This window comes from Phalangium opilio, unplaced genomic scaffold (genome assembly GCF_054372755.1).
Source record: "Phalangium opilio isolate 3A_F unplaced genomic scaffold, DU_Popi_V2 ptg000329l_1, whole genome shotgun sequence".
Lineage (NCBI taxonomy): Eukaryota > Metazoa > Arthropoda > Arachnida > Opiliones > Phalangiidae > Phalangium > Phalangium opilio.
The window spans coordinates 4,534,843-4,557,667 of record NW_028324226.1 but is presented as its reverse complement, the minus strand read 5'-3'; the positions used below and the strand labels follow the sequence as shown (position 1 = coordinate 4,557,667).

The window sequence follows — 22,825 nt, the reverse complement described above, 5'->3', positions numbered from 1 at the left end:
GGGACCAGTTTATAAATTCGGGGTTCCTTTTTAGAATTTTTCTAGCTAAACACATTTTCTACCAATTCTACTCCTAGGTAGTTAGTACTCCTTGGCTACAACTTCCCTACAAAAGTTTTGTATTCTATTGACTATTGATCTTGTCTAGCGTCTATACTCTAGAATGAGTCTCTTGTAGTCGACAGTCTAGACCATAGCCAGTACTAGTTGTCAGTAGTCGTATTTCTCAGTAGTGCATGGTCACATTACAAGATTTTGATCTGGCTTACTGATAGCGAGAGAAGATATTGCCGCTGAATTTATGGAAAATGCAATAAGGAATAAGGCTAGTTCAGAAAAGGATTAAGAACTTCAAATATCATTAGACATGTTGATTGATATTTAGTGGCAACTAGTTGAAAAATTGTGATAAGAAATAAAAGTTAACTGTTATGGATTGTTATATGCTACTTTTTCCTACAGTAAAAAATTCAAATTCAATTACAATTTTCAGCTTCTTTACTTTTGTGTCTTTACGTGCTTTTTATTCTCACCATTTTAGAAATTTAATTTATAGTGGGACCGGTAAAATAATAATTAATGCGAGGGTCACTGGTCCCGAGGACCACCACCACATCCGCGACACCAATTCGCCGCAACCCACTCCGAAACAGACGAGCGCCTGAAAGGCTCAACCTATGAGACAGCAGCTAAACCAAGTTTTCACCATAATAACAATAACCTCATGAAGGACAGTATAAATAATGAGTTTAAACAAACTTTTCACCATAATAACAATAACCTCATGAAGGACAGTATAAATAATGAGTTTAAACAAACTTTTCACCATAATAACAATAACCTCATAAAGGACAGTATAAATATTGACTTTAAACAAACTTTTCACCACAATAACAATAACCTCATAAGGACAGTATAAAATAGTGACTTAAACAAAGTTAAATCTGAATTACAATCTACCTCATTAAGCTCAACCAAACTGTTACAAATGCATAGCGCAATATTACAAGTTGCCAATGATCTTCGAATTTTATTGTTAAACCCTCACATTATCTTAAGACTCATACAGTCACTGGGTTTTAATCTCACGGGAGAGTATTGCTATATTCGTAATTCCCGCCTATTCCAAACACAACCTAGATGGCGCCCCATCCACAGATATCGATTGATTGTAACCCCCATTTTCTAAGCATGAGATATACGTCGTTTACCAGGCAAATTCAAGGGGGGCTGCCATTGCGTCTTAGTAGTTTTGATACCGCCATCTAGCGTCGAAGTAAAGCGTAAAATTCGGTATTTTTGTCTCTTTAAACGTCGGTGCTTAAAGCCATCTAGCGTTCAAAAGCAGGAAGTTCAAAACCATCGTCTGAAATCCTTTGGCTCGGTGAATCCGATGATTTGAACATATTTTTTAATTCTCATTGGTAATTAGTAAGTTTTGAAAAATAAAAATGGCAAGCTGGGGTAGAACATGTTCCGTTCTTGGCTGTAAAAGTAGTGATAGGGATTTAAGGGAGTGGAGATCGTGGGTTTGCAAACTTCATTCGGGACCTGACAAAGGGTTAACTCTGTGTCATAAAGATTGTTGTTGTCCGCGGCCATTTTTAAAATACGGAATAAAATCAAAGTACAGAATTCGCTCACTAGATGGCGATTACCAAAAACTACTCACATTTTAAAAATGGGAGGTAACCTCGTACATCGCGTACAGGAGAGAACACTCCTCACTTCTTTATCCGCACTCAAGCGGCATCCTTGCCACCCAATGTAACGAATGACCATAATCATATGGTAGAATAAATCTTGGATATTGATTCGTATATCTAACCTAATTAATCCACCAAGACTTGAACACTACAGTTAATTACTTATTTAATTAAACTGTAAACCAAATTCTTACTAGATTGGTTTTATTCATAATCGGAATGCTATTTTATAAACAATGGAAAAAAACCTGAAAATTATAAATTTGTCGGGGTCAATGAATATAGTAATACTAATTCTAGTCACTAGAGGGCGCGCAAAAGTGTAATTTGGCCGGGGCCATCTTGTTTATTTACTATTTTCTTTGATTTATATTTATTTTCTTATTTTTATACATAGTTTACAGACTAGAAGAATTCATACCAATTACACAGGGAGGCCAAACTTCAGGGGTTACACAAGAAGGCCTGACTCACTGCATGAGTCTAAACTTCTAAAGCCAGGCCTTCTTGTATAAATGGTATTAATCCTCCTAGTCTGTAAAAATGTATTAACTTTTTGTACTATTTTATTTTTTTTATTCATTATTTTAGTTTTTTTAGTACTTTATTTTATTTATTTTTATTCATTATTTTAGTTTTTTTAGTACTTTATTTTATTTATTTTTATTCATTATTTTAGTTTTTTTAGTACTTTATTTTATTTATTTTTATTCATTATTTTAGTTTTTATTATTTTATTTATTTTTATTCATTATTTTAGTTTTTATTATTTTATTTATTTTTATTCATTAATTTAGTTTTTTATTATTTTATTTATTTTTATTCATTAATTTAGTTTTTTATTATTTTATTTATTTTTATTCATTATTTTATTTATTTTTATTCATTATTTTAGTTTTTTATTATTTTATTTATTTTTATTCATTATTTTATTTATTTTTATTCATTATTTTAGTTTTTTATTATTTTATTTATTTATTTACTATTCATTATTCTATTTATATATTATTCATTATTTTATTTATTTATTTTTCATTATTTTATTTATTTATTATTCATTATTTTATTTATTTATTACTCATTATTTTATTTATTTATTTATTATTCATTATTTTATTTATTTATTTATTACTCATTATTTTATTTATTTATCATTCATTATTTTATTTATTTATCATTCATTATTTTATTTATTTATTTTTATTCATTATTTTAGTTATTTTATTATTTAATTTTAGTAAAATATAAGTTAATTTGAATAAAATGATATTTAGGCCTTTTCGTACGTAAATAAAAACACTGCGTTGAGAAGAAAAAAAACTGGTTAAAATTAAAATTCGAAGCAACAAGAGTTCAGTAAATAAACAAAAAGACCACAGAGTAAAATATGAAAAATGAATCCCGTTGCGTAGTTACGATCATATTTATTTCTCTTGTTGATTAGCATTCTTTCGACATTCAGCGGCTCCGCGGTATACATCCAAGGTAAACTAGACAATTACAAAAATATGGACCACCGCTCGCTCGATTTAAAATAACCATTAGTCTGTCAATTTAGACGAAATTGAGTTTACTCTACATAGTTTGTAGAACAACGTACGTTCGCCAGAGAAATATAATAATCAAGAGAAAACCAATTAAATACACTCTCCCTAATATCTTTCAAAAGCCATCCAAGAAAAGTAATTATTTAAATTTTCACGTCATGTGAATTTTTAATCTATTTAATTGCTTAACAGGGGGTTTATGATAAGTCTGCCATAAATTAAAGGGTTCTACGGCTCAAATTGAGCGCAAAGTGACAAGAACATGGGGATCTACAACATTTATTTACGGAGATATGGGCCCCCAAACATCGATTGGCCCCTAAAACTAGGAAATTGTTTTGGGGGTTCTTATATATTTATATTTAACCATAAGTTCGTGAGACATGTTTCATAAGTTTGTCACTGGTTACAAACTGGAGCTTGTCATGAAGTGACGTAGGTCATAGCAGGGCTCCCACAAAAATCTCTAAAATAAATAGGGGAAAAAGGGACTTTTCACGATAAAAATAGGGTAAAATAGGGACCTAAATTCTAAAAGTAGGAACCAAAAAGGGACCACTGGTAAAACAAAATGATATCTATTCTGTGAAAATATCACAAACAGTTAGGAACCTATTACTCTTTTCTATTTTTTCGACAAAATAGGGTATTATTTCTGACTTTCTTTTGTTTATATTTTTATTCTAAGGGAGCGGTAGGTAAGACTTGATACTGGTTCTAATGTATAAGGAACGTTTTTTTTTGATTAGAAGTAACTATTTTCGTATCATGTTTACTGTTTTTTAAAAAAAGCCACTGAACTAGAATTTGGACCTTTACAGGGTTCGTACAAAATTTTTGAACGAAATTCCCTGACTTTTCCAGGTTTTCCCTGACTAACTTAAACAAATTTCTCTGACCATTTGCAATAACGTACATGGCGAACATATATGAAAACCAGTCTAAATTCAGTCGAATAATTTTTGCACGAGTTGTTATTGTTATAAAAATTTGCCAATTAATTCGTTTAAATTTAACATTAAGTAAATCATAAATAACCGGAGCGAGCGAAGCGAGCTCCGCAAATTTGGGGCTCTGGTCAAATCTCAGACAAGACATTTTCAGGTCACCCTTATACTTTTTCTGAGGTTTATAAAAATAGGGTGATTTAAGGACCGAATACCAATTTTAGGGTAGATTAAGGACCTTGTAAGAAAATAGGGACTTTAGGGTCTTTTAGGGACCTGGTGGGAGCCCTGTCATAGATTCACCTTCATAAAGCGACGCCTGGTGACTGGGGCGCTGTCAAAGGCTTAGTATGTACAGAATAAATAGGAAGATGGACTGCAAAACTAACTGAGCCTAGTCAATTCTCGCTTGTCGTTCTCGAACTAGCTCGAGCTGTAAGTCTCTAGAATTCCGAAGTATAGGTAGTGTCATACTTATGGATGGAACATATCTCATAAACTTATGTGCCCCTCCCACAATCACAATCTTCTCTAGTATTTGAGTAACTTGGAAGCATAGAGAAAAATGAATAGATACAGAAAATATGGTGCGAATACTACATCCTTGTTGCTATTCATGCATCGGGTTTCTGTCCGTTGGGCTATAGTTATTTTGGGGAATTTTATAGCGAAATATTCGTTGAACCTTTGACCTTTTGAGGAAAACATTTATAGGCCTAACTTCATTAAAATTCATCGACGTTTCCTTGTTTTCCTGACCTATGACCCAAACAAACAAACAACAATGTAATAACAATAAAATTGTGCCATGATCACTGAACCGCGCGTTGATCTATAAATTATTATTCTTTTTTAAAATGGTTCAAACTCTCTCCAGTCTCCATACAAACTTGGCAGAGAAATCAGATTCCAATATAATTTAAAAAATTCATAAACTAGTTTGGCATGCATAAATTGAATCTGTCCCTGGATTAACTGTAACACGATGATAAAGGAGAGGTTATAATTGAAAAATAAATAATTACGATTCCCGTTTTAAGGTCACGTGGTAGTTTATCAATTATTTTGGGGTATCCCGCTCATAACTATAATAAAAAACTTGGCATTTTTTATTTAGTTGGGGGAACTTTGATTAATAAATAATAGCTAGGAAAGAAAATAGCATTTTCTTCCAAAGATGCCGAAAAGGTTTCTGGGGGATGTATAAAAATGATTAGGTCTCGTCACGTTTTTGAGGCAAAATTTCTCAAAAAAAGATAGATTGTAAAAGCTAACTAGAACAAAACCGCCCTCAAATTATATTCACCTCGCGTAAGAAACCTGATATCTATTATAACCTTGACAAGGTTTTTACTTCTTAATGGTACACGTAAATGTACCAACAGTATTTAACTGGGGGCTTTATTCCTTCAAGATTAATTTAAAACTTTTCGTCAATTTCCCTGACCGTCGTATGGTATGACCCTCATAAGTCCATTTTGCCTGACCAATTTTCAAACTTTTATTTGTAGAAAAGTCAGAAAAATGACTAGTACCATGACCTTCTAAATAGAATACTGAACCAATATGAAACTCCGTGACTTTTCCCTGATCTCTGACATAATTTTAAAATTCCCTGATATTTCACATCCATTTGCAATGAGATTCCCTGACTATTCCTTGATATTTCACATCCATTTGCAATGAGATTCCCTGACTATTCCTTGATATTTCACATCCATTTGCAATCAGATTCCCTGACTATTCCTTGATATTTCACACCCATTTGCAATCAGATTTCCTGATATTTCGCACCCATTTGCATTCCAATACCTCGACTATTCCTTGACATTTCACACCCATTTGCATTCAAATACCTCGACTATTCCTTGACATTTCGCACCCATTTGCATTCAAATACCTCGACTATTCCTTGACATTTCACATCCATTTGCATTCAAATACCTCGACTATTCCTTGACATTTCATACCCATTTGCATTCAAATTCCCTGACCATCCCTGATATTTCGGACCCATTTGCATTCAAATTCCCTGACTATTCCCTGATATTTCGTACCCAGTTGCAATCAAATTCCCTGATATTTCGCACCCATTTGCATTCAAATTCCCTGATTTTTCGCACCCATTTGCATTCAAATTCCCTGACTATTCCCTGATATTTCGTACCCAGTTGCAATCAAATTCCCTGACATTTTCATAGGTTCCATGCAGGTACCGTGAAAACCCTGAAATAAGTGGATCCCTCTTCCTTCAGAGGAAGAAAATAATTGAATTTGATCTTTAAAATTAATAATAATAATAATAAAAAAAATATATATTTGCTAAAAGAATTCATGTGATTTGATGAAAATATCAATTAATGCTTTTTGGCTCATTTTTTAGATGCAATTTAAGTATCCCATAAAACGTTATACCACATCATGTACAGTCGAACTACATACGTCCACTATAGAATATTGCAATTTTTTCATCTCCCTTGGTCTTTTGACAATGTTTTGCCCAGAAATGAGCATAGTTAGGTTTCAGAAAAATATTATACAACATATTTGACTTGTCATTAATCATAAAACTAATATGCCGTTGTGAATAGAGAAATAAATATTTAGAGTGCCTCATAATCTATAGAAAGAAACGTCTATCAACTTCTAAAATTGCATTATATAATACTTAAGTAGCCTGAACGTTTGGGATGGTCTCACCACAGATTTTTAGACTTTTAGATTTAAACGGATACGATGGAATAGAATTTTATTTCATATTTAAATCGAAAGAGCGTATAAAATAATGAATGTTATCAATTGGAACCAAGTTTCTATCTACAATATTAAAGAAGATACATGCATATTAAGTTTCCGTAATGGATGGCACTACGCGTTAGGCTACTACGCGAAGCACTGGCGAGTACCTCTATTGGACGAACACGTCAGGTGGTACTAGGCGTCCAATAGGGAGGCGTACTCCCCAGTGCTTCGCGGATTAGCATAACGAAAACTTAATTGCAGTGTATCTTCTTTAATATTGTAGATAGAAACCTGGTTCCAATTGATAACATTCATTATTTCATACCCTCTTTCGATTAAAAAGAAGAAAAATCTAGCCCAAATTATAGCAAAAATTATAAACTAGTAACAAAGATACCCATAACCAAGAGGATATGAACATTTCTGGCAAGGTCGCCATTTTCAAAAATGGCCGCTGATGAAGATGAACACGGTTATTATAAATATTAATCACCCAGTATTTTATATCAACACTTCCAAACAGCTTAAATATTATACTATTTTATTTATTTAAATCCCTATAATTAGCGAGGTCACATTGCCAAAATCTCGGGAAAATCCCCTAAAAATAAGGCATTTCTTTTTTTTTTTTTTAAATACCAGATATGGTGGCCGAGTTACGACTTAAGAACGAGGGGCAGAACTGCCAGACTAATTACCCTTAAGGGATATAATAAAAGAGACTTAACTACATCTACACAATAGCCTTGTTGAAAACGCGCGCTAATATGAATCTGACATTACCGGTCTAATTAGAAAGAAAAAAGAAAAAAAGGGGGGATTTCGGAAACGGGTTCAACTTAATTATTAATTGGAAAATATTTCTCGCGTTTAAACGTTTTTCTCAATCGAAAGATCAAGTACGCGATAAAAAGGCCCATTTTACTAAAATGAAAATAAAATAATATCAAAATGTAGATTCAAATATCGTCTAGGCGGCCAAAAAATAAATAAATATTGTTATTTCCTGGTTTTCTTCAAACAATCAGAAGTATATTAAATTAAAGGTTAGGTAAACATGGAATTTTTCTTATAGCTTATCTAAGCCTAATAAAACCAAGACCTAAGCCTAAAGTCTAGACCTAAAGCTAATTTAAAGGCCGACTTCCAGCGAAAAGGGTTCTAGCGAACTGAAAATTGAGACTAACAATGAAGCGACCGTGCCGATTTTCGAAGCCCCGCAGGGTCAAAAGGGTTCTCGCTAACTGAAAGCCGTGCAATGTGGTTCTAGCGAAATGAAGATGAACAATAGGAATCCTTTTAAATTTATTTCCTCTCGAATTTTTGCTTTCCCTTGAAGGAAATTCTCTATTGTTCATCTTCAGTTCGTTAGAACCACACTGCACGGTTTTCAGTTAGCTAGAACCCTTCCATCTTTTACCCCAGCGGGGATTCGAAAATCGGTACGGTCGCTCCATTGTTAGTCTCGATGCTCGGTTTTCAGTTCGCTAGAACTCTTTTCGATGGAAGTCGGCCTTTAAGACTAAACTATCACGCAATAAATACAATAGGAAGGGTCACGTTGCCGTCTAATCCCAAAGGGATTATGCATAATCTTTAAAACAGGGTTCGGACGAAATTTTCATATTGAAAGTCCCTAACTTTACTAGCTTATCCCAGGCCATGTTTTGCCAATATCCCTGAAAATTTTAACGTGTTTACCAGAGCCCACTTCAAAACACCTCGAACATTGCTCGTAGCATGGTTTGATACACCATACGAAATCCCTGAACTATCCCTGACTTTTTAGGGCGGGGGGACTTTATATCCCTGACTTTTTCCCCCATTTTCCAAATCCCTGACTTTTAACACCATTTTCCAAATCCCTGACTTTTTCCCCCATTTTCCAAATCCCTGACTTTTAACACCATTTTCCAAATCCCTGACTTTTTCCCCCATTTTCCAAATCCCTGACTTTTAACACCATTTTCCAAATCCCTGACTTTTGACCCCATTTTCCAAATCCCCGACTTTTAACCCCATTTTCCAAATCCCCGACTTTTAACACCAATTTTCCAAATCCCCGACTTTTAACACCATTTTCCAAATCCCCGACTTTTAACACCATTTTCCAAATCCCCGACTTTTAACACCATTTTCCAAATCCCCGACTTTTAACACCATTTTCCAAATCCCCGACTTTTAACACCATTTTCCAAATCCCCGACTTTTAACACCATTTTCCAAATCCCCGACTTTTAACACCATTTTCCAAATCCCCGACTTTTAACACCATTTTCCAAATCCCCGACTTTTAACACCATTTTCCAAATCCCCGACTTTTAACACCATTTTCCTAATCCCCGACTTTTAACTCCATTTTCCAAATACCCGACTTTTAACACCATTTTCCTAATCCCCGACTTTTAACTCCATTTTCCAAATACCTGACTTTTAACTCCATTTCTCAAATCCCTGATATAATTTGGATTTCCAGGTTATCTAAATTTCGTACGAACCATGTAAAGGCCCTACTCGTGACAATGCTAAAATTATTAATGAAGTCATGACGTCGTGGATAACCCAAAACAATTATTATTAAGTTTTGAGAACTTCTTGTTAGTTTACTGTACTAAGAAAGTAAATAGACTTTCATTACAATGTTCCGTGCCTTCTACGACGACAATTAGAACATTTCCAAATATTAAAACCGTTGTTTATAAAACTATAGATTATTTTAACAACAAAAAAAGTAATTACTCGCATTTTCCGCGTTCTTAAATTTGTTTATATTTAAAATAGAAAATGGAAACTAAAAATTTAATGTTTTATGTAGGCATAGGGGTTTGATTTATTTATATAGTTTTTAAAGGTGGGATGAAACACACTCAATATTAAAAAGGCTAAAGCCCAGCTGAAAAATATAAATACCTTATAGGAAAAATAGGAATTATGGGATTTTACAGGAGAAAAAAAATTGTTTTTAACTTTTAATAGGTAAATATAGGAGAACAATGTGTTTTTAACTTTTAATAGGCAAATATAGGAGAACAATGTGTTTTTAACTTTTAATAGGCAAATATAGGAGAAAAAATGTGTTTCATAGGCAAATATAGGAGAAAAATGTGTTTTTAACTTTTAATAGGCAAATATAGGAGAAAAAATGTGTTTTATAGGAAAATATAGGAGAAAAAAATGTGTTTTATAGGAAAATATAGGAGAAAAAATGTGTTTTATAGGAAAATATAGGAGAAAAATGTGTTTTTATTGGCAAATATAGGAGAAAAATTTGATGCTAAACTAAACTTTGACTAAGTCAAAAATATAGGATATTATATGACCTTGCATGAAATTACTATAGGATAATATAGGACAGGTTCAAAAATATAGGATAATATAGGACAGGTTCAAAATTATACGATAATATAGGACAGTTTCAAAAATACACGATAATACAGGACAGATTCAAAATTACACGATAATACAGGACAGATTCAAAAATATACGATAATACGGGTCTCGTACATAATCCCCCTGGACATAATCCCCCCGGACAAAATCCCTCTATTTTGGATTTGCCAAGACTTTTTCCCCCCGATTTTAGACGTGTTTGTACAAAATCCCCCCAGAGAAAACGTCCAGGACAAAATCCCCCAAAAGGAAAACTATTCAACAAAATCCTACTGAAAGGATCATTTTATTGAAAATCCCCCAGATAATAGGCATTTAGAAGTAAAGGTAAACGGAAGCCCAAATCCAAAGATTATCTTTAATAATAATGCAAAAGTATAATTCACAAGAGTGAAAAGTATTGCAAAAAATGTTCCTAAACCAAAAGAAGTAAACTACTGATTTTGTTTTAACTTATTTCCAAAATTCCAATATTTTGGAAAAGGCGGCAATTTATGGTTAGTCAGCAATATTTTGGAAAAGGCGGCAATTTATGGGTAGTCAGCGATATTTTGGAAAAGGCGGAAATTTATGGTTAGTCAGCGATATTTTGGAAAAGGCGGAAATTTATGGTTAGTCAGCGATATTTTGGAAAAGGCGGAAATTTATGGTTAGTCAGCGATATTTTGGAAAAGGCGGAAATTTATGGTTAGTCAGCAATATTTTGGAAAAGGCGGCAATTTATGGTTAGTCAGCGATATTTTGGAAAAGGCGGAAATTTATGGTTAGTCAGCGATATTTTGGAAATGGCGGAAACTTATGGTTAGTCAGCGATATTTCGGAAAAGGCGGAAATTTATGGTTAGTCAGCGATATTTTGGAAAAGGCGGAAATTTATGGTTAGTCAGCGATATTTTGGAAAAGGCGGACATTTATGGTTAGTCAGCAATATTTTGGAAAAGGCGGCAATTTATGGTTAGTCAGCGATATTTTGGAAAAGGCAGAAATTTATGGTTAGTCAGCGATATTTTGGAAAAGGCGGAAATTTATGGTTAGTCAGCGATATTTTGGAAAAGGCGGAAATTTATGGTTAGTCAGCGATATTTTGGAAAAGGCGGAAATTTATGGTTAGTCGGTTCCGCTTTTCCTCGTAGGGGGAATACTACTATTTTTACTACTATCCTACTAAAAAATTTTCCACTGTGGAAAACGACCTCTAAAATAGGAATAACTCCTGAAGGGTTCGTCTCCAAGCTGGGGATTTCGTTCCGTAAGCTGGGGATTTTGTTCCGTAACGGGGGATTTTGTCTCCAATTTGGAGGGATTTTGTCTGCAAACGGGGGGATTTTGTCTTATGCCTATTTGGACGGGGGGAAATTTTTGGAGGGATTATGTCCAGGGGGATTATGGGAGTCACCCACGATAATACAGGACAGATTCAAAAATATACGATAATACAGGACAGATTCAAAAATATACGATGACACAGGACAGATTCAAAAATATACGATAATGCAGGACAGGTTCAAAAATATACGATAATACAGGACAGGTTCAAATATAAAGGATTCTATAGGAGTTATAGGACTGCTGGGCTCCCTGCAAAGATCAAAATTACTACAATATTCGGGCCTCTCTTTACAGAAAAGGTATAAATAATTTGCTTGAAATTTCCTGCATGCACGGAAAACTTAAAGACAAAACTAATCGAACGAAAAACAATAAATGACGTTCCCTTAAGTTAATTATTAGGAGGTAAATACTAAATAACAAACGGAAGAAAAATGCCCTCTCACATTATAATGTATAAAATGTAAATTATAAAAGGGGTATGTATTAACATAATAAATGTATTAGCAGCAATTTGACTGAAGTTTGAGGATATCAAAAGCTATTTCAATTTGGTATTATCAGGGTACCTGCGTCTGAGTTTAATCAACTTAACGAGCGAAATTAATTAACTGCGGGGATAGATAGAAAGGTAAATGTATCGTCTAGCCGATTTAATTAAAAACTTAAAAAGTCAAAGACCTCCCGATGTTTAATCTCATCATTCTGCGATATATATTTAAAGTAAGAGGTATTTTTAAAATAATAATTTATGTCTGACTTAAAAAATTTAATTGACTTGTTTTGTTTGTTTGTTTGTTTAAATGCAAGAGAGTTTGATAAGGAAAGGGAAAGATAACGCGGATGATTACGAACTCTATATTAAAAGGTGCAAGAAAGATAATAGTGTTTATCAAACGAGCCTAATCATTCAAAGTTCCCAATTAACCACTGGTTAAAGTAATAGTTTTGAATTTTTGAAGTTGTAGAATGCTTGCAATTTTAAAGGGATACTCCGGACTTGATTTTATTTCTTTTGGTAATCGAAAGAGGGTATAAAATAGTGAATGTTATCAATTGGAACCATATTTGTATCTACAATATTAAAGAAGATACGAGAGCAATTAAGTTTCCGTAATGGATGGCACTACGCGTTAGGCTACTACTCGAAGCACTGGAGAGTACCATTATTGGACACCTAGTATCAAATGACGGATTCGTCCAATAGGGGTACTCCCCAGTGCTTCGAGGAGCAGCCTAACGCAGAGTCTCCATAACAGAAACTTAAAATTGCTCGTCGTATCTTCTTCATAACCCAATTAAATGCAGTCCAACACAAACGCCCTAATGAGATGAAACTAGTCATGTCGCCTATATTAAACACTTTATTCTTGTAAAAAATTGTCTTAATTAAACCGGTTTTAAATTAATTTTGTACGCGTTAGACTACTCCGCGAAGCACAGGGAGAACTCCCATTGGAGGGGTACTTCGCAGTGCTTCGCGGAGTAGCCAAACGCGTAGTGTCCATTACGAAACTTAATTGCATGTACCTTCTTTAATATTGCAGATAGAAACATGGTTCCAATTGATATATTCATTACTTAATACGCTCTCTCGATTAAAAAAGAACTAAAATTCTAGTCCAGAATTATAGCGGTTTTAATTTTGTTGCCTATGATAAACTTCGCATGTCAAAGGCATCGAAAAACCTATTAACCTATTATCCTTGGGACGATAAAGATCCTAAATGAAAAAACCATATTTTTCCCACTAACTGTATATTTGACCCACGCTTCTAATATTTACCCAAGTCCAAAAGAAGATGAAAAAAGTAATGGCTAAAGAAAACCAGGAACCATAAATTTCCTAAACTAAACTAAAAAAACCAACGTAGAATCACGCACTTTCTCTATTTCAGTCAACCTGAGAACCATAATACTTTTTCTTCTGATATTTATGTAAGAGTTTAACAAAATAATTTTTTTTTTTTTGGTTAACTTAAAATAATAAGTAGGTACAGTTAGGCAGTTATAGATTTTTGGGCGTCCGTTTGGCGAAGGTAACGAGAGGCTTTTACTAGTAATACTTCCACGCGGAGATGATTAAAGATTAGCCATCATTTTTCCCTTAAAAGGTTTCACCTTTCGAACCAATCCGCGTACTAACTATGCAGACGAAAATCCTTTTTCTCCCACTTTGCGGCGGTATAGTTTTTTTTCTTATTCTTTGTAACGCGCGCTCGCGCCAGGCTACTTTAAATAATGATTCCATTTATCACTAAGCTTCTTCCCATTCTTAACAGAGAAAGAATTCATTTAAATCTCCCAAAAATATGCAACTGAATAGTCATCAAGTGTGGACCCGTTAATTAATTCCAAAAGAGAAGCAAAACATTAAGGGGGCGGGGAAGATCCACCTTCTTGGGTATTACCCTGGTGCCAAGAAACGCCGCTAGAGGCAGTGCGAGTCGGCTAGGCTCAGTTCCTGTGTAGGGAACTGGGGCTCCGTCTGACGTTGGCTATTGGGTGCGAGGGTAATAACCTATGAGGGCAACCTTTGCACGATATTTTCTCTTAAAGTAATAAAAGGGATGGTCTATAGAGCAACACGTCACAACAAACGTCAAACGATAATAGACCCTTTTTCGCGTCATTGGAAAACAAGGAGGTCAAAAACCAGACTCTGTAGGGATACAACAGTACAGGAGTAACCCCTCGTACCCAACGTCATACCCCCGCTCGCCCAATCTGCTTTAATCCCCAACTAGCTTTCGACTTAATAAAATCCTCCACCAGGTAGATGTAAAAGTGAGAAGCCATCTTCAAGTCCAACTCTTTTGCTGTGTCCCAAAGACTCCCAATACTCCCGAGTTGTGAATAGGCAGATACAATTTCAGGTTTTAAGCTTTATCAAATGATATGTTCCATAAGTTCTTTACTGGTTACTGAGAGCTTGTCATGCAGTGACGTAGGTGAAACGTTATAGATTCTCGTAAAGCGACGCCTGGTGAGGCGCTTTCAAAGGCTTAGTACAGACTAAGTATAAGATGGACTGCAAAATTAAGTGTAGTCAATTCTCGCTTGTCGTTCTCGAAGTAGCTCGAGCTGTAAGTCTCTAGCATTACGAAGTATAGGAAGTGACATACCTATGGAACATATCTTATAAACTTATGGTTTTATATATTTATACACGTTGTTACCATTTGTACAGCGCCACTAAATCTCACATTTTTCAAGTTTAAAATTCATGGGAGATTTGACCAAATTCATACTCTAACCGCATAGACAATCTATCTCAGTCGGAGATTACGCTTAACGTACAACCATAACTAACGGATATGTAATGTTAAATCCCATAGGATAAATCGAGATTGTCCCTGACTCTTATTGAATTTGAGGTATAGACCATTTTTATTCAAGCCCAGCGCGTGCTTCCTGGCGCCTTTACACCAAGTTATCAGAACTTAAAATAGCGTAACTGCAACTAAACTCGAGTTATCTTAGCTAGAAAAGGTTCATAAATATGGGTTTCAAAATAACCATAAACGCCTGCGTTGAAAGGTTTCTTATATTATTTTTTTTTTTTTTTTCAATTCTGAAGATGTTATTCATTTTTAATAGCAAGTTAGTTTTTCAACTCTTTCGTGATTAATAACGTATTGTTAACGAGTTTATTTTGTTAGGGCTAGCTATTAGTAATTGATAATTCTTAAGTAGAAGATGCGCAGCGCTTATGGAATTTTAAAACAACGCGGGGCTTTTCTTTAGTTAATTATTAGTACTTTAAAAAGTGAAAGTATATTTCGAGGTTAATAGGATAGTTGAACTAAACTATGTCACTAACAAATCACGCATGCCAACTGTCTACATGCCAGCATTACCCTTTCCTTTAAAGGGAGGGTGAAGTGGAAAATCAAGTGATTTTTTATCGATTCTAACTATAAGACAAGTCTGCATAGTGAAACATTCAGGAAATCCCTCCAAGGGATTTTAAAATTCAAATTAGGTTCAGATTTTAAGGATAATTGGAAATAAGTACCTCCGACCAATCGCGTAACGCCCTGCCTTCCTCTTAACAAAATTATCGAGGCACGTACAATGTCGATTGAAATTTATCGCGAGATTTGATAAAATTTGCACGCGATGTGACAATCGTGGCGCCAGACATGGAGCGTGTCTCGATAATTTTGTTGTGAGGAAGGCAGGGCGTTATGCGATTGGTCGGAGGGGAATCTGAACCTAATTTCAATTTTAAAATCATTCGGAGATATTTCCTGGATGTTTCACTATGCAGAATGATCTTAAAATTAGTAGAAGAATCGATAAAAAAATCATTTGATTTCCACTTCACCCTCCCTTTAAAGACAATAAAATACAGGGTGTTGTTCCAAAATGGGTGGTCGCATCAAATAACCGCGGGTTCTATAAGCCATTTTGAGTCGAAAATGTTCTATGGGCCACCGTTTCCAATTTATGAAACTTGGTGTGTTTTAAGGATGACCCCTTCTTAAATTTTAATTAATTAAAGGCCGGATTTTCTGCTAGAGGGTTCTCCTGGTGCAGAAAATGACTCGCGACCGAGTAACAATAGAGAAGCGAGTCGTCTAAAAAATACGGTTCTCCTGGTACAGAAAATCGAGGGATAGGGGTTCTACCGGTGCAGAAAATTGAGATATGGTATAGTCACGTTAAAATTTTGGACCCCCCTTTTCGCCCCTAAACTTGGGCGCCCAATATTTCCTAAAGTACGGTTCTTCGGGACGTGTACAGAAACCCGAGCAATAAACATATACATACACTTTGGAATTCATTTTCAAAGTAATCTGTTCAGCAGTCCTAAGTTTTGTGAGACCACTTCGCGAAGAACAAGAAAGTCAGTTGAAATTTTACCCGTGCCAAAGGTCTAAGAACAGAAAGCCAGTAGAGTGCTACTAGGAATAATGTCGTGACGTCACACCCTCTTATCTCTTACCTTGGCTCTGGCAACCATATTGGAAGTCATCAGCTTTGGCAATACAATTTAAGACCCCAGAAATGACGTCACGTCACATGGCTTTTCTCTCGCACTGTAGCTCCCTATAATCTATACGTTCATTACAAAAGATATACGGGGAAAAGTTGTCGAGGTAAAAAAGGAGGGTGACAGTAATGGGTCAAAACAGTATCGGTACCGCCCGCGGGGGTTTAAAGTAATATGGCACGGTCGCTAATGGGTTTCTACAATTGTTCGTAGCGGGGACCCCAGAAATTTTTGGGAGATGCTCTTTCAGTGCAATGACAAAAATCTTCTAGAAATACCACTAAATGGGTCCCGAGCTTGGCGCAGTCCTTGTTATATATACGGGATTTACGAGAGGTATTTCTGTGAGCGCCGCCATAACCTGTCGGCGGCCTTTAGTTAGTGGCTGACATTCCCTGTCGTCGAACGCGCTCAGTAGCCTTGGCAGAACAACTCTCCGAAAAGGGGGCGGTAACCTCTAAAGTCCCGTTATATTCTTAAAATTTACAACATTGACTTTACTACTTCTACGAACTGGATATTTGGAAGGTAGATTTTTAACAGAAGTGAAACCTCGTGACTTGAAGAAGTTGGATAGTTTTTCTATATTCTCGGGAGTATAGTGATGATTTTCACCTTTACTAGTACAACCCCCTCAGGGGTTGGGGAGTTTTAAGAATATGTAGACACCAGAAAATTTGCTTACCCTTAGAGTCACATAATAGAGTATTTCTTTGGGATGTCCAAACGTTTCTAGAAACCATATAGCTCTCTGGGAGAGGGAGATTTTTAACAGTAAAACTAGAAGTTTTACCCAAATGTACGGCTTTAACGATATTGGTTCGAAATATTTTAGTATAGTGCTCCATCGTTTCATTAGAAACTGTTTCGTATAAGACTTTGCCATGGAATGTTCATGAAACCAACTAACGCTAGATGGTTCAGAAAAAAACTACTTACACGAATGTGCTAGTTCGGATGTTACTAAAACTCTTTCCCTTTATTTTAAAACTGAGATGGAAAAATATGATTTTGAAAGAAAATACTCCGCTGAATCCAAATCTATATAGCCGATTGATTAAAAAATTTCTTCTATTTTTTAATTTAAAATGTACTTTTTTAAACAATTGCAATGAAGTGCAGAATTAATTTTCTCACTCCTGTAGGCAAAAATCCTCAAGTTTATCTTATGGGTTGCATGTGCCTACAATTCTTTTAAAATTTTTCTCAACATAGTGATATAGCCATAGCCCTCACTCAATGGCATTTAAGGTTTTCAAAGACTAGTTTATTATACTGAATTCAGATTCTATACCTCTGCTCAAAAGTACACTTCGCCACTGATTCTTTGACAGTTTGGTGTTGCTTTGGCTAACAATTGGCGAGACTAACCCCCATGGTATTCAACAAAACGCATTTGTGGTTTAGAAGATTATTAAATTAGCTATTGCTTGAGCTTCAAAGCTATAGTTTACTTTTGCTGCATGTTTAGTGCTCGGGTTTCTGTACCCGTCCCGAAAAACCGTACTTTAGGAAATATTGGGCGCCCAAGTTTAGGGGCGAAAAGGGGGGTCCAAAATTTTAACGTGACTATACCATATCTCAATTTTCTGCACCGGTAGAACCCCTATCCCTCGATTTTCTGTACCAGGAGAACCGTATTTTTTAGACGACTCGCTTCTCTATTGTTACTCGGTCGCGAGTCATTTTCTGCACCAGGAGAACCCTCTAGCAGAAAATCCGGCCTTTAAGAAACTGAAAGACGTAGTTAATTTATTAATTATAAGGGGGCATCCGTAAAACACCAATAATCATAACTTGAAAACAGTGGCCCATATAGGGCAAAATGTCACAGAACAATTTCAACTCAAAATTACTCATAGAACCCACTATAATTAGGTCCTAATCTTCAATCAAGAATTTAAATATCGCGACCTTAATTTGTCAAAATTTGAAAGCGATTACGAAAACAAGCTACTGTCTGTGTCAATTAAAATCACATTAAAATATCAATTACGAAAAATGAAACATCTTTTCCCATTAAACATTAAAAAATTTAAACAAAAAAAATTATATATATTCCGGTATTTGAAACTAACAATCTGGGTTAATTTATTAATTAATCCTCCCACATTATAAACAAATAACCACTCCGGATATTTCAGCATCATCTCCTTTTTTCGACGAAACTAATTTCCACGAACTAGGCCTAATAAACTAGTTACCTCAATTAAAAAAACACTCTCTATTGTGAGTCCCTTACGAGAGAATCTAAGTGACATAACAAAAAATAAACTACACCAAATAAAAACCCCTACCTGAATAAACACGTGGGCAGAAAAAATATAAACAACAAGAACTTTGAAAAGAGAAATTCAGGTGGTTAATTCCTCCATGTTTTTTTTTCTTTTTGACGTTTCGTCATAGCTTTGAAATATTTAATTTATTCGTTGGTAAAGTGTTTTTAATGATATATGGGTCGCTAACGCATCTTACGGCCTACTTTGAATCACTTTTACTTTCACCAGAACGGTATAATAGAAGAAGGATGACACTCTGTATCCTCTTAATACTTATTCCTTGATTCGAGCCTTGATTCCCCTATTAATTCCCCCAATTTATTGGACCAAAACGGATGTAGATATAGCGCCATCTCTAGGCGAAATAAATCGTTTTTGCGGATTTTAAAGATGGCGGCGCCCAATTTTAGGCGGGATTTCAATTTTTGACGTCATAGGACACGTGACATTTGGTCCAATTTTCTTATAACTTCCTGTTTAGGGATAGTAGCTGCTGCTAGGGGGCGTTTGGAACATGTATACTTTATCTTTTAGGGGGAACGAACAATCCCTAGCGTTAGTTAATCCATGTTCCCGGTCTCGCGTACCCTTTTTGTTTGCTCTCCTGCTCATCAAACTAAGTTTAGATGGCATCGCACCGTGCTAGGGTGAATTCTATAACTGTTTGGTACTACTAAATCCTCAGCAATCAGCCCAAAAACCTTGATTGTCTTGACGTGGGACAAAAATCCATGCACAAGCGCGCATTGGCAAGTAATGACGAGGGAACTATTTATTGAGTATGTGATTCGGTTTAGTAACCTTCCTCCAAATGTTGGGAAAAATCATGTTACAATTACCCCGCGTTGTGGTACACTTCTATCGAAAAGAAGTATTTATATACTTCTGCATTCATATAGTGATCGACCTGTCTAATATTTCTATTACAAAGACGTCCTTGGTTTACCTTAATGTAAAAATGGGGGCCAATTTTTCTTGAAAAATAATTAAACAAACTCTTAACTTTCGCCCTTGAAACACATTTTTTGGTTAATAATATTACTTAACCATATTAAAAATCGTTTCTCTCTCTTTTTTTTTATTTTTCACAACTACTTAACTCGCAATAATATCAAGGCAATGACGAGGTCTTTAATTTAAATTAATATTAAAATTAAGTTAATTAAATCCGCCCCTTGAAAGGTGAAAATTACTACGTAGAACAATGAGATGAGAAATAATTTTTTTTAAACTATAACATCATGATATGATACTGATTGGAGATTAATTGCAGCTGCTAACCGGATCACCGTTTAATTTAGATCTTGTGAAATAATTTTAATTTATTTCTCGATTATAAATTAATGCAATAACCAACCCAATTAAAGGGATACTGCAATGCTCATATTTATAAACTAGTAAAGAAGTTAAAGGTTTTATAAAATGCCCTGCATTTCATTAGAAAATTAAAATTTAACGGAACTTTCCAGCTTGGTTTGGTGAAATTTCTGATAAAAATTCTAAATATTAATTGGCAAGTAATAAGAGATATTGATCTCTTATCAATTTCATGAATCATGAAAAATTTATCTCAAAATTTCATCTTTGAGATAAAGCTTACAAAAATTTATAATTTCCTAAGTTAAGATTAAGATGTAGGGATAAAATTGTTTAAGGACACTAATAGTTAGTTATTCATTGATGCGTTTAAGTACTTCTTGTTTAATTATTGAAGATAAAAATCGTTTTTCCTTAAACTCCCTTTATCTTCAACAGGTTCTTTTTCAATTACTTTATTAATCATGCCATGAAAGCTATTATTATTATTTTTATCATCAATGACATGTTTTTTGAAATAGTTGATTAACTTATAAAAAAATTAAAATTACTACCTAACCAGTTTAGTTTATTGAAAAACTTAAACCTGGAATTTCAAGGTTTATTTGACACTCAATACCACATTCCCTTAGCTTGCATAGTAATTAGGCTTAGTACTAATAAGTATTTTTGTCACATATTTGTAAAGTTTCCAAAATATTGACAGCTCCGTTACTTTCCTTAATGATGGAAGAAGGTACATGCCCTCATATTGATAAGTGTTTTGTTTTAATGATAAATAGTCAATTAATATATTACCTTTTATATCATTTTAAGACAGCGGCTTAACGCCATGTAAAAAAAAATAACACGCCATTCAACAACCTTGGCCTACTAACCCTAAGACCCAGTTAACCCCTACTGAAGCCCTCCCCTTGGTCTAAACCTGTCTTTCATTCCGCGCTCGGCGCGAGAACTATTTCACCTTCAAACATCAGTACGTACAAAGCCGCGATCCCTGTTATCTCCAAGCGGGAAGCCTAGTTTCCCACGTGCTGACATTCAAAGGTGAAATAGACTTATAGCCAAGGCTTATTAAATTTTAAAAAACCGGCGTTTCTTTTGCGAGTAATAAATCACTTAACAATACAAATAACGTAAAAAACTTAATGTCTTACCTCACTAAAACATTTGTTGGCGAGTTTTTCTGGAGTATTTATTCTTATTTTTCATGATTCAATCGATTTTTACCTATCATTGAAAGACAAAGACACCTTCGTTGATAAAAAAATCCGGCCGACTCTTCATTAGCAGACGACGCAATAAAAAACACAAGGCAAACGAATACAGGGTTGCCCTCTATAAAATACTAGATTTTAAAAATATAAAATAAGTCTTTCAAACCAAAATTATAGAAATAAATTATAATAAATACAATAAAAGTAATTAATATGTGTTATTTCCGTTGTTAATATTAGTTTTTTTGATAAATAAATGAAAAAAATAACCGATCACATCTCTAATTTCTAGTACGGGTATTGCCATCTATGAGCAAAGTCTGTCGAAAACAATATTTTATCCATTCTTTCAGTAAGGTGCTGCCCTCTGAAGTCGCAAACCAAAACTACGATTAGACGTTCATCACGATGAAGTACAACTGTATTTTTAATATTCATCTATTTTTTTCCCGAAATTAACTAGAAAAACCAGATATCAAAACAACGTTAGTATATTAAAAAATAAGATATATTTTTATTTGAAAACTTTACATATCTACATAATTATTAAAAAAATACCTGTTTATGTTTATTTGCATAATTCTGTTCAGTTCATATTTTCACGGGTAAAGGATAAAGGAAGTTAAAATATAATTTTCACGCGTCTCCGATTTCGAACCACTAATTTCTGATGAAAAAGCCAAAATTAGGCTTAACAAACAAACCCATAATACACTTTTAGGGCTATTGTATACTCTTGGCCACCCTGGGTAAGACGTCAGAAGGGTGCCTAATTAGCCCGCCAAAATAGCTAACGTCCCAATATTTGGCGCCCAAATTTTTGACGCGAAAAAAAGAGTTATAACAAAAAGGTTTCTATTAGACGATGTAAATTTTATATTGATCCTGGCGAAAAGAATGTTGCGTTTCTTCTAGAATTCTAGCTCGAGGTCCCATCGGAATTCCGATCTTCTGCAACTTGTCTTCCGTCAAATAAGGAAGCTCCGTTATTCCAATTTTTTCGTTCTCAAAGTTAGAGGCGTATTTCTGGATAAAAATAAAAGTTCAAAAAACAAAAATTTAAGAAAAAGAAAAGAGAAGAAAATTTTTGACAATGAATGATTCGACGTCTTATGAATAATTCAAACGAGCGCCCCCTTTTTTTATAAAATAAAACAGAATACACTGCACAGACATGGAGATATTAAATCCTACGGTTTAAACCAAAAAGTTTCAAATATATATCAGCTAAAAATCTTTTGAAGTATTCGAAACATTAAGCGACCAAACCGAGAGTAAAAGTTTTTGAGTTATTGGGAAAATTTCCAATTCAAAAGGAATGTAATTTATGATTTTAAGTTTCTCTAGAGATAT

At 34.5% G+C, this 22,825-nt stretch overlaps 2 protein-coding genes across 9 annotated transcripts in view; both read right to left on the bottom strand.

The window, feature by feature from the left end:
• LOC149610427 (uncharacterized) overlaps nucleotides 1-21,548 on the bottom strand; it is a 176,916-nt gene extending 155,368 nt beyond the window's left edge. For 7 of the 8 annotated variants that reach the window (XR_016376496.1, XM_089858796.1, XM_089858798.1 and 4 more), the window contains exon 1: nucleotides 21,413-21,548. The gene's annotated coding sequence lies outside the window, so the exon portion shown is untranslated. Of the gene's footprint in view, nucleotides 1-21,053; nucleotides 21,280-21,412 lie in introns of those variants that run through there. The other variant, XM_089858797.1, reaches the window with a different exon arrangement.
• Nucleotides 21,549-21,962: 414 nt separating this feature from the next.
• LOC149610424 (uncharacterized) overlaps nucleotides 21,963-22,825 on the bottom strand; it is a 110,720-nt gene continuing 109,857 nt past the window's right edge. The window contains exon 16 of the mRNA XM_089858946.1: nucleotides 21,963-22,498. Coding sequence (XP_089715072.1) covers nucleotides 22,331-22,498 — 168 coding nt within the window. The 3' untranslated portion in view covers nucleotides 21,963-22,330. The remainder of the gene's footprint in view (nucleotides 22,499-22,825) is intronic.